General features: G+C 51.2%; 1 protein-coding gene across 2 annotated transcripts in view; it reads left to right on the plus strand.

The window, feature by feature from the left end:
- Stxbp1 (syntaxin binding protein 1) overlaps positions 1 to 10858 on the plus strand; it is a 71021-nt gene extending 60163 nt beyond the window's left edge. The window contains exons 17-21 of one of the 2 annotated variants that reach the window (XM_048343322.1): positions 73 to 174; positions 1792 to 1877; positions 3393 to 3547; positions 5187 to 5312; positions 10589 to 10858. In XM_048343322.1, the coding sequence (XP_048199279.1) occupies positions 73 to 174; positions 1792 to 1877; positions 3393 to 3547; positions 5187 to 5296 (453 nt within the window). In that variant the 3' untranslated portion in view covers positions 5297 to 5312; positions 10589 to 10858. The remainder of the gene's footprint in view (positions 1 to 72; positions 175 to 1791; positions 1878 to 3392; positions 3548 to 5186; positions 5313 to 10588) is intronic. The other variant, XM_048343330.1, reaches the window with a different exon arrangement.
- The last annotated feature ends 1998 nt before the right edge of the window (positions 10859 to 12856 follow it).

A 12856-nucleotide genomic window follows, 5' to 3' on the forward strand; every position in this document is an offset into this window, starting at 1 on the left:
CAGTTTCCAGAGGTCATGGAGGCCTAGGTGGCCCCTGAGTCAGAGTCTGACCTTGTGTGTGCTTTCATTCAGTCCACTCTACGCCGCAGGAGCAAGCCAGAACGGAAGGAGCGCATCAGCGAGCAGACCTACCAGCTCTCACGATGGACCCCAATTATTAAGGACATCATGGAGGTCAGTGACAGGGGAATGGGGAGGGATAGTCAGGGCCCAGTGTGCTTCACTAGCTGGCCTGGTACCTCTCACAGTGACACCTTGAGGTTTTAGCAACATCCTGTGACCATTAGCACCCCGCACCTGATCTGAGACTTCATGAAGAACCATGAAACTGCCAGCTGTAGGTCCTCCAGAGCCATTTGTCCATTTGGATCTCAAGATCCAATCGTGCTCTAGAGGCCCCTCAGTGAGGTAACTGAAGGAGCCAGGCCGAGCCTCTCAGCGATCAGATGAGGAACACAAGCATACTCCCTGGGGGAGATAAGAGCAAGCTACACACCACAGCTCAGCTGGTGGGCCTCCGAAGATGGCTGCAGCCTGCCCTGCCCTTCCCCTTCTCCCTCCTTCCCTCCCCTAAACCTTCATATAGCAGCAGCAAGACCTGTGCTCTGTGATTCAAACTGATCCTTTTCCTAGAAGGTACTCTTCTTTCCTTTCTATATTTGGAATCCTAATTTCCTTCAAAGTCCCTACCAGACCATTCATCCTTGGCCTGCCTCCCTTGCCTCTGTCGGAGTGCCCAGCACCTCGTAGGCCTCTTGAATCCTGAGCACATGCACATGTGCTGCTGGGACTTTACGAGTCATCTTCCACAGTGAGCCTGTCACCTTTGCCGTGTCCCTGACACAGCTCCTGCACAGCAGATACTCCATGTCTATTAGGGAAGTGAGGGTGTGGGTGACACTCCCTTCCCTCCCTGTGTAGGTCCTACACCACTGAATCTTTGGGGTTGCACTCAAAGACAGCCTTCTCATCTTCTATGCTTGAATAGGGCCCAAAACTGGGGTCCAGAACCTGAAGGATTGGCTAGGCTCCTTGAGTTAGCTCTTAGCAGCCTAGGTGTTCCTAACAGAACTGTGCATTAAGATAAGTGTGCGTTAACTACATACAGTGAATCAGCTTTCTATTATTAAAATCCACAAAACCACAAGGATGGGTAGACACGAAACTTCCAGAAACCAATTACATGCCTTTGATAAAGCCGCCCTTTGTGCATCACCTACTCGCTCCATGCCCCCCTTTCCTCCCTCTCCTTTCCATTCCCTAAAGAGGGGACTGTTAGGAGGAGTGGATTTCCAAGCAGCAGGAATTACATAGCTGGAACCTCCCACCAGATTAGCCCCTTGACCTTGCCTCTGGGCCATTCCCACCAGGCTGACTGCAAGTATCAGGAATTTAGTGAACAGAATGCAGATGTGAAGCTCAGACAGATGATTAGAAAGAACAAATTTGAAGAAGAGCAAGGAAAGCAAATGCCTTTTATTTTGTACACAGAGAGTAGACCTACCGGCTCAGGTCAACGTCAACAGTCAGTTGTAGGCCTGGACCAGGTCTCCTGCAGGGGCAGTGGGCCTGGGCATTCTAGTTGTTGTAGACCTGGCTAGTTGCAGGCCTGTGGCCAGCGCTGGGCCTGGACTAGGCCTCCTGCGGGGGGCAGCTGGCCTGGGCACTCTGGTTGTTGTAGACCTGACTGAGGTTTCACTGCCTGACTTGTTCTTTGCGTTTTTTTTATTGCTTTTGTTCCCATCACCATTTGTAAACAATGATGACCTGATGGGTCTTTCTTCTCTCTAGGACACTATTGAAGACAAACTGGATACCAAGCACTATCCGTATATCTCCACCCGCTCCTCTGCCTCCTTTAGTACCACTGCTGTCAGGTGGGTAGATGTGGGGAGGGCAGAGGGCGGATGTCTGGTTGGATGTCAGCTCTCCATGGTCCTGATGTGAGAGACTGAGCCTGGCCTCCCACTCCCCACTGACTCACCCTTGTCCTTCCTTCCCTCCTTCCCCCTCACAAGCCAGACCTACACCTGTCAGGACCTTTGCCATTGCTATTCCCTTTGCCTCACATTATCTACAGTCAGATATACTTGCATGATTATCTTCTGTTCTTTAATCAAGTGTCAACTTCCTAATCTTTCCTAAGCACCCTGCTTAGAATTGCAGTACATTCAAGTCATAGCAGCTCTATTCATAGTAGCCCAAGTGTGGTAATCTCCCAGATGTCCACCAACTGACAAATTGATAAACAAAATGTGGCGGATCCAGACGGTGGCTCCTGAGAATAGTCAAGCAGAGCTTGTGTGCTGGGGAGAGCAGAATTAGTGGCATTAGAGGAGACGTCCGTCCTCTAGAGAGGATGAGCACTGGCACTGGTGGCTGTGATTTTGTCTTCATTTTTAGTCTTTTCCTGGGCCTAGGCCAGAAGCAAGGGGTAGCACCTATGGCATTGGCAACCCTCTGATAGTGGCAGTGAAAGGTAAAAAGTTCACTGCCATAGCCAGACTGGAGGACGGAGGGACCCCCAGGGCTGCGGCGGCTCCAGTGGCCCTGATGTCCCTGCTGCATGCCTTCCGGATTTGGAAAGTGACTAATGCTGTCATAAGTCAGGCGGAAACACAGAGCATCTCAGTGTCCAGAAGAGGCTTCGCTTCTTCCTTCCAGTCATTTCCCACCCACCTTTTTTTTTTTAAACTTGGAAGCAATTCGTCGTCCCTATATCTGAATCCAAATTCCTTCTGAGGAAGCCAAGTCCCTGTAGAGGGAGGCTCCGTCCCTGGAGGACCACGAAGCCCCAACCCTCCACACCTTCAGGAGGTGCTCCCCAGTGACACCTGGACAAGACTCCAATGCCCTGTATTTGCCCCCATGGTACTCAGCTATTCTGCATCAGAGCAGCTCAGACCCGTTTCTCAAGGCTGTCTCTCCCTAGGGAGATGGGGGTACGGGACCTGGCTGGCCACAGGAGACCCCCATACCCGCATGGTAACTGTTCACGGCTCAGCATGCTGGCCTGAGGCGTCCCTCTGACTCAATGCTGCTGGGTCCCACCCAAGCTCAGGGACATGGGTGACCTGGACCTGCTTAAAGCACACCACACTGATCCTTACATATGGAGCGCTAGAACTGACTGACCCTGTCTGCATGTTTGTGAGAGAATGACAAGGTTCCAGCATAGGTTCTGGAGTCATCCTTGTGAAGCCAAACAGCTTAGAAATTCCATCGCAATTCCGTCAACCTTTCCTCACCAAGCACCTGCTCTGTGTGGGGCACAAGTGTTCAGAACAAATGTGTAACGAGACATGGAGGGAATGAAGCAGTGAATACTTTGTAAGTGTAAATACAACTTATCTCTCTCTCTCTCTCTTCTCTCCCCCCCACTCCCCACTCAGCGCCCGCTATGGGCACTGGCACAAGAATAAGGCCCCAGGAGAGTACCGCAGTGGCCCCCGCCTCATTATTTTCATCCTCGGGGGCGTGAGCCTGAATGAGATGCGCTGTGCTTACGAGGTGACTCAGGCCAATGGCAAGTGGGAAGTGCTGATAGGTGAGTAGGGCATGCGTGCGAGAGACACGGGCTGCCTCTGCGCACAGTGACTCCATCCCATGCTTTTGGTGTTGCATTCTGTCCTAGCTCCCCATCGCCCCAGCGAAACGTAGTCTTAGGTAGCTATTTGTGGGTGGCAGAAACTAAGGGGTGAGGGGTTTCTTCCTCGTGTCTGACGTACTGTGTCTTTCACAGCATCATGAGGCACAAAGTACCTGGTCATAGGATCCACAGACTCAAGCTCACGACTCAGTACTGCCACTGCTACATGAAGCCACAGAAAGTGGCTGGAGCGCTCAGGCTCCCATTTCCTTCCCACCTGAACAGTGTAGAACACCCACTTACAGCCTTCACCCAGACCTGATGAGAGTGTCAGCTTCCTAGCATTGGGCTGTGGGTGGGAGGGAAACCATTACCCTCCTCCCTTCCACCCATCAGTTGAAGTCGTATGGACAGCAAGTGAGCAGATACTGTCTGGAGCCTCCTGGCCTGACTGCTGCTGGCCCCTAACGGGCTCCTGCCACTTCTAGTCTGCCCTATGCTTCCTGTTAATTTCCAAGAGAGGAAGCAACTCTTGGAGTTGGTGTGACACAGCAGGAGATACTTGTCCTTCACACCTCCAGGAGCATCTATAGCTTCTAGGACTGGCGGAGGAAAAATGAGCTGAGACATCTTGCTCTTTCCAGATGCTCTCCTTTTGTCCTGTAAGTCTTTAGCGAAGTGAAGTGGCCCCTGCCCAGGGATCCCTCTTGACACTAAGTGGCAGGAGACTGTCCTGCCCACTGCCCTGGCCAGCTCACCCTTAATGGGACGTGCTCGGGCCAAGTAAGCTTGGAGACCAGGTATTTGGTCCCCCTTTGGAAAGAGTGTGCACCCGATGAGACTTACACTCCTAGAGCCTACAGGTGGTCTCATAGGCTATTTACAGGTGAACTGCTACAGAGAGACCCTGAGCTGCCCCCACTGGGAAGGCATCCTGACCCCTACCCATAGGTGCCTACATCCGTCATAATCCCAGGCACAGTCATTATCCTGATAACAAGGGTCAGTTTATTCAGCCAGTTTGGGGTGACCAAGTCACACTGCCTACCCAAGCGAGCAGGCCCCTTAGACAGTCCACCTAGGTGGTCCTGAGGCTGTGGGCCAGGAGGAAGACCGTGCCCCTCCCCCACTCGACCAGTTCTCCCTGTAATTGCTTTTCCTTTTCTGTGGTAGAGGCCCCGTGGTAGAGCTCTCTGCCCCTGCTTGCATATGTGTTGCATGAACATGTTGATAATTCCGAGCTCACACACCGCTTTCCCACACAAGACATCACCTTAGCCAGGCTTTGGGTGCGAACCTTCCTCTTCCGCTTTGGACCTGCCCAGAGTTCCTTGTGGGGGTGTTGGGAGCCTAGGGATAGAAAGTCACCTGTGTGGGTTCATGGCGGGGGTCTCTCATAGACAGTGGACGTCCGCTGCGTGGCCTCACCTGCTTTCTGCATGCCAGCCCCTTGCTGCCTGTGTGTGTGTGCATGCATGTGCGCGCGCGTGTCTTGCTTTTTCATGCCTCATTGGCTGCATAAATTGTAGGCCTAAGTTGGCATGCTCCTGTAACATACCTTTGTTCAAGCAGTCAGCTGGCCTCTGTTCTCCCACAGGTTCTACTCATATTCTTACTCCCACCAAATTTCTCATGGACCTGAGACACCCCGACTTCAGGGAGTCCTCTAGGGTATCTTTTGAGGATCAGGCTCCAACAATGGAGTGAGAGCCAAAGAAACAAAGTAAAAGCAGCTTATTACAGAAAAGAAACTCTTCCACTCTGAAGGGTTTTCTTTGATTCTTCCGTCACTCTTTCTTTACTTTTCCCTTTTTAGTTTATTTCTTTAATTTTCTTTTAACAAGAAAATGCTTGCAGTTCTTAACACCGATTGAAAATGTGTCCAGTGCTGCCATCACTCCCTGGGCTCTGACCTGCCGGCTCCCTTGTGCCTTGGGAGACACTGCTCAGACAGACAGCTTCAGGCCTCTGGGTGTAAACCACAGTGATGTAGCCATGTAGGCAGTCAGTCCTTGAAGAGGGAGCTGGAACTAAAGGGTACCGGAGGCATGGTTTCCCCAGCCTGCTGGCCCAGGGGTAAACTTGTGGGTATCACAGGAAACGCAACCTCCTGGCAGTAATGTGGCTTGGGAGTTTGAAAGTGAGGCCAGAGAAAAGGCCACGTGCAAAGAGCAGACGGGGGAGGTGGCCACAGGTACCTGATAGTGAGGGAGCTTCCACAGACTCTAGGTCAGAGGAGACACACCTATGAGTACATTTTCCCAGGACAGGCCCTTCAGGGGACCAATTCAAGGGGTGACTGGTCTCAAGACCTGTGATGCCCCAGGACTTGGTGGCCCCAAGACTTCTTCAGTGGAAAGAGTTTTCCTCTTGTGCTCCTGTGTAGAAAACAGCACTCACAGGTCATTTCTTCTCCAAGAACTGCTTTTAGTTTAGCCCCTCTGTGACTAATCCCCTCTTCTGCTGCTGAACCCCTGGATGCAGTCTGAACCCTTAGGGGACGTCGTTCTGGATACTTGTGTAGTGGGAAGAGTTCTGTCTTCCGTCTTCTACCAAGCTTGCTACCCAGTAGCACCTTTCCTGTTTGATTCCACATTGTCCTCGTTCCTTCCTCTCCCTTTCCACACTTCCCAGGTGGTGGGAACCTCCCTACGTAAATGACAGGGTGAAGCCCTAATTTTCTGAGAAAAAAAAATGCCTAAATTTTCTGAGGAAAAAAAAAAATCAGTATCTTGATAGTGTGTTAACCAGAGACATGGTTCTGTGTGCAGCTGGCGGGCAGGTAGTGTTTGAAAACATCTTTAATGTTAAGTCAGTACTGCAGCAACACACAGCAGACTGTCTGCATGTCTGAGAGAATCAGAGCTCCGCAGCCCCAGGGCTCCTGTGAGCACTGGTTCTGGGGTTCCCTGCTTCCAAATAAGCCGTTTTCTTTCTAGCATGTTCTCTGCTTCATGGTCAGTCAGCAGAGAAGGTCTCAGCCACCACTGGAACAGAGGGGAAATGAGTCAGCTGTGATCACACATGCCTGGCTGTTGAAGTCATCTGCTAAGTAGTCTGGATTCTGTAGTTTAGCTAAGGAACAATAAGGCATAGAGTCTGAACATCAGCAAGCCAGAGAATCTATTAAAATCTGACTTGTCCCCTCTTATTGTGATCAGCCAGATGACCAAAAAGAACACTGTAGGCCGTGGAGAGTTTAATTTTCTCCTGAATATGGTGGTTTTTTGGCTTTTTTTTTTCTTTCTCAAGGTTAGCACTCTACCACTTGAGCCACAGCGCAACTTCTGGCTGTTTTCTATAGATGTGGTGCTGAGGAATCGAACCTAGGGCTTCATGTATACGAGACGAGCACTCGTGCCACTAAGCCATATTCCTAGCCCCTGAATATCAGTTGTATAACATCTTTTGTGCGCACGCGCGCACACGCGCGCGCGTGTGTGTGTGTGTGTACACGCAAGTACCAATCCTGGAGCTTGAACTCAGCGCCTGGGCACTATCCCTGAGCTTTTTCACTCGTGGCTGGTTTTCTACCACTTGAGCCACAGTTCTGCTTTCAACTGACCAAGTCTAGATAAGAGTCTCACAGACTTTCCTGCCCGGGCTGGCTTCAAAACGTGAGCCTCAGATCTCAGCCTCCTGAGTAGGGAGGGGGTGCAGGCATGAGCCACCAGCACCCAGCCAGGAACTTAACTTGTAAGACATGAGTCTTCCTGACCAGCAGCGAGAGTCCCCATCAGGCACTGTGCACAGGGGGACAGTGCCCTCACTCTCCCTCCCTCCCCTCCCCCCCAGCCCCCACTCCTCCTGTCACCGAGGCAGCTTCCCCAGGTCTATGTCAAAGGGAGTTCAACGTCCAGCTTCATCTTAATTTCCACCAGTCATCTCCAAGTTGTCCACCATGTGTCCTTACTCTAGGTGGTTTAGTCTAATGAAGGAATGCACAAAAGGCTGTCAGAAGCCAATGTGGAAAACACAAAGCCTGAACGAGATCCAGCGTGCTGTGTCTACCACTTATGAGAGAATTGTGTTGTTTTATGTTGAGTATTTTTCCCTAAACCAGATTGGGATCCGATAAGTTTCATTCCCAGCGGGACTTAGGTGTGAATCTGTGCTCAGAGCCTCACTGCAGTTAAGTGCCATTTGCCAGGCCCCTCTCTTAGAAATGGATTCTCTCCAAGAGAATTCCCAGAATCAAGAGATCACCAGGTTGCACTGTGCCACTGCGGCCAGCCTACCCTGAGCAAGCATCTTCCACCCTGGCTCCTGTCTTTGGGGCGAGAAGAGTGGCCAGTCACTATGTCCTGGGCCAGCAGGTCAGCAGCCTCACGCACTCCATCCCTCCTCACTACGAGGTCTGATGAGCCAGCAGACCTGGACCTCTTAGTTTGCAAATTCTGCCCATGTAAGGGGAAGAATTTCTAATTCGAATCTAGAGATAGTTATTTGGCTAGGCCTTGACTTTATCTTTCGAGCCATTGCTTGCATTTTACAATCATGCAGTTATGTGGAATAAAAGGACCCTTTGAGCTCTAGACCTTATCTGCTGCTCTTTCCTGGAAAGCCAACATGTTCTACTTTGTGACTTCAAAGTAACAGAGCACTTGCAAAGTGTGGCTTACAGACTCGGCCAGCACAATTTGCAGTATATGTGGTGGTGAAAAGCTCACTAAAATAAGACAGATTACAAGATGTCAAGAGATGTTTTTTGGCAAGGTGCTGGTGACCATGACTGTAATCCTAGATACTCAGGAGGCTAAGATCTGAGGATCACTGTAAGAAGCCAGCCTGGGCAGGAAAGTCTATGAGACTCATCTCCAATGAACCACCAGAAAACCAGAAGTGGTGCCATGGCTCAAAGTGATACGGTGCTAGCCTTGAACACAAAAGTGCAGTGCCCAGGCCCTAAGTTCAAGTCCCACAATGGATAAGAAAGAGAGAGACAGACAGAGAGAAATGGCTTTCAGATGACTTAGATTGATAGCAACCACCAATCTGGTCCCTTTTAAGGGAACAAGTAATATTCTTGTTACTAAGGATTATAGAGACTCACTGGTCCTGTCCTATAATTGTTCTGTCAAAACTGACAGAACTGGGCTGGGAATGTGGCTTAGCGGTAGAGCGCTTGCCTGGCATGCATGAAGCCCTGGGTTCAGTTCCTCAGCACCACTTATATAGAAAAAGCCAGACGTGGCGCTGTGCCTCAAGTGGTAGAGCGCTAGCCTTGAGCAAAAAGAAGCCAGGGACAGTGCTCAACCCCTGAAATCAAGCCCCAGGACTGGCAAAACAACAACAACAAAAAACACCTGACAGAATTGTTGACCAGATAAACTGACCAGATGGGACAGTGATCAGATGAGAAAAGTCTAGAGCATGGGTTCCCTAACACCTTTCTGGCCTCCCTCAAATCTTGAATTTACATGTGAGTTGAGGACCCTTGGGGATTAGCATCTGATCAGAAGACCCCCTAGAAAAAGTAGCTAAACCGAGTATGCCCTTATTTTCCAGAACCCAAGTTGCATAGCTGGAGAGTAGGGTGTTGGGGGCAGTTTTCTCTGGCCGGCACACTTCTTTGTGTTATGCTAGGAAACCCCAGCTACTTCATGTCTATCTGGGAAACCCCACGTCCCCCAACTACTCAAACAGTCTGAAGCCCTCACGGGACAATGGTTCACAATTTGGGAAAAACCTCTTAGGGTTTATGTCCCTTGCCTCGTTTGTACAGCAGCTATGAACTCCTTCAGGACTACAAGGAACACTACTAAACCAAGTGCGTGTACTGTAGAGGAAAGAACTGTATAAATGCTCCCGAGCCCTCGCTGCATCTCCTTGAGGCTCCTCGGGTCTGTAATGAGTCCAGGGCAGGACAGGCCGAGTGCTCAGGACCCACGCTGGGGGGCCCGGGGCGGCCCCTCACTCAGCAGTGAGAGAGGCGTCCATGTTACTTTAGAGAACAGGCTGCAGGAAGATGTCTGTCCCGCTGGAGAAAATGTTCCACGGTTTCTGCTGGTCTAGACTTTCGGGGAAGCTCCAGCCGTCCCAGGTCAGCTGAGCAGGTGTAGTGGTCAGAGGCAGAGACCCTGGTATTGGAAGGATGGCCAGCAAGCCAGCCAAAGCCTTCTTTTGCCTGTCCTTGGGGTGAAAACCTAAGCATCTGGTGTTTCTGCTCCCCACTCCCATGCAGGCCCCCCTCCCCAGGTCTCCAGGAAGGCACATTTTCAAGCACGGACCTCTTTTGTTGAGTTCTTCCTTCCCACCAGGATCTTTCTTTGGAGTGCACTGCTGCATGCGTGCAGGCCTCATGCTCACGCCACCTGCCACGCCTGTTCTGTTCGATCGAGTCCATGTCCAGACCACACAATCCATGCGTCATTCTTTACTGCACTTATTAGATCTCTCTCTCTCTCTCCTTATGAAAAAGGCCTTCATTTTTTTATTTTTTTATTTGTTACTTTTGCACTAGAAATATATCTAATTCCATTAGCAAGCATTTCTAATCTCTTACAATGCGCGATCTCTGCAAGGTAAGGCCTCAGGTCCCCGCCCTTTCGCCCCGTAACACCTGAGGTCCCAACTCCATACCAGTGCCCCTTGGCTGGCTCCCCGACATCCGTGGGTCCCCCAGGGATTTCCACATACAATCCCCTGCCCCCTGCAGCCTCTTCCCTTTGCCATGTTTGGCATTTCTCTCCCTGGCTTCCCCTTGAGTGCAAGAGAGGATGAGAAATGCATCTACCCCCGTCACCCGGATGGTGCTGGGCTCCCACGAGGGCAGCCTGGGACCCTGCCTGAGCCCTTGAAGGTGTTTTGTTTTGCCACAGTCCCTAAATGTCTCTCATGTGACAGGGCCCCGGGCCCTTCTCCCCAGCCCCCCACCGGCTTCTGGTGGACCCAGCCCAGGGTGGGGCGGGAACCCAGGCAGATCTGGGAAGGGAGAAGAGCCAGGGAACGCGCTTGCAGCTGGAGCAGGCAAGCTCACGGTCTTCTCTCCCTCCCCAGGATCCACGCACATTCTCACCCCACAGAAACTGCTGGACACGCTGAAGAAACTGAACAAAACAGATGAAGAAATAAGCAGTTAAAACCCTAAGCTGCCCCTCCAAAACCCAGCCCCTCCCCAGAGCGCTCCGCAGCCCCCAGCGCGACGCCTCGGTTCTCTGCTGCCTCCCCAGCCCTGCACGCCCTGGCCGCCCTCCTGCGCTGCGGTCTCGTGGTTAATGACGCCCTCTTCTCGTTTGAAGCAAAAGAGAATAATGCATTGTGTTTTTTTTAAAAAAAAGAGTATCTTATATATGTAACTACAAGGGGCAGTTCACCTGCAAGCGCTGCGCCGCCGTTTTTGAACTCCAGACCGAATGGACTCCTCGCCCTTATTTATGGTTCCGTGACCTTGTACATAGCCCTCTGCAAGCTGTGCAAGCTGCTTTGAGTTTGGAAAGGTAGAGTTTGGGTGTTTTCAAACATTTGTTTTGGGTTATTCCTATCCTCCATGGGACCCAGCGGTGTCTGTGTTCTTAAAAGTATCACCCTGAGGATTATTCACGTGTCTCCGCACTCCAGTGGCTGCCCGCGCCGCCTCTTCCCATCCAGCTAAGCTGGCAAGGGGGCTGGAAGTGGAACTGGCCTCTTTTCTTCCCCCAGGGGCTCGTGCCCAGTGGTGTGGGGCAGTGGACAGGGCTAAGGATGTTCCATGAAGCCAGGCTGGGTGCCAGCTGGTGTGTCGTGCTCAAGGCCCAGCCCTGCTTCCCAGGGCCACTGGGGGGAAGGAAGCCCCCCCAGCCTAAGCCACTGTGCCCACACAGAAAGCAGGCTCCCATGGGGACCCTCTTGCCTCTGCAAAACAGAAGGTCCCCTGACCCTGTTGACTAGCCCCCCTCCCCCATCCCCCCTAAACAGCTCCTCTTCCTTAGAAGGGTCAGCTGGGCAGAATGGACTGGAGGAACACACGGGCCCTGGTGGCTCCTGGTCCGAGGGTTTTTACCGTGGACAAGGTGTGGGCCCTCTGCCCTCCCCCCAGGGGTGATGTTCACTCTGACCCCACTCAGCACGTGGCGTCTGTCAGACAATCCTCAGTTTAAGATACTTTATAGTTCTTTATTTTGTGTAGTGTGCGGTTATGTCTTTGTGGTTGTAAGAAAAAAAATGATCATTTTATTCTCTGTATAAAAATGTAGCTGTATAAAATGTAGCTGTAAAGCAAAAGTTAAAGCAAATGCTGGAAGGATATCTTATCCTCAGGACTCAGCAGTTTCCTGGTCCCCAGGAGCAAGCAAACCACTTGTTCTGCTGCTGTTCTTGTGAAAAATAATGACAGTGGAAGTCACAAAAATGTCCCTTGCCCAACCCCTGCCACCCTCTCCCTCCCGCAGACTGTGTATATTACTGCGTCTTGTGCCTGTGGTGTTCGCCTTCCTTTGAAGATCTGTTCAGCCTGCCCCGTTAGCTGCCTTGTGCCGTTCTCTTCTGGCTCTGAAATCTCCCTCTGCACTCCTATTAGTTTTCCGTCCCCTTCCTGCCACTCAGCCCCCCTTACGAAGTCTCATTTCCTTAGGACAGAACCGTAGGAACCTGCATTGGTTTCTCTCCCCTCGTCGGCTTATTTTGTCCCTTCCCTCCAACCAAGCAACGCTTATGCTTCAGGACCTTGTTTTGTCAAATGTGGATTTTCCTTTCTGTTATTTATATAAAAATAATTTATCAAAAGGTTATTTAAAAAAAAAAAAGCTAGTCTGTCTTGAAACTTGTTTACCTTGAAATTATCAGAAATCTCAGTGTTTGAAAGTATCGAAGCACAAACATGTATCATCTCTGTACCGTTCTGTACTAAAGCACTCGAGTCTAATAAATAAAGAAATCAGCGCCCATTTGTGGTGTCAGGTGGCGCGCGGGCTGGTTTTACTCCCAGGAGTGCAGAGGGAGGTTGGCAGCCCGGGCTGTGGTTCTGGCTTCCGGATCCGGGTCACCATCTCTTCCATGATCTCCATGGCTGACTCACATTTGAGTCAATCCATGAAGCTTGTCTTGGGCCACTAGCAACAGGATGTTGCCCAGAGAGGAAGTCAGCCTTCCTCACCTGGTTCCTCCCTCTCTAGATTGCCTGTCTCCTTAGATACTTCGAGGTTCTGTCTACAGATGCCCCCTACTTGAGCCTGCGGGGCCCATATTTGGGGCACACAGTGAGATGACCTCAGGGATATCAGCCCCTTCCAGCTCTCACTGTGTGTATCCTGCTGGTCTTGAAACCCCACACCTTGGGAACTCTGCAGT

The sequence above is a fragment of the Perognathus longimembris genome, chromosome 1 (assembly GCF_023159225.1).
Source record: "Perognathus longimembris pacificus isolate PPM17 chromosome 1, ASM2315922v1, whole genome shotgun sequence".
Taxonomy (NCBI): domain Eukaryota; kingdom Metazoa; phylum Chordata; class Mammalia; order Rodentia; family Heteromyidae; genus Perognathus; species Perognathus longimembris.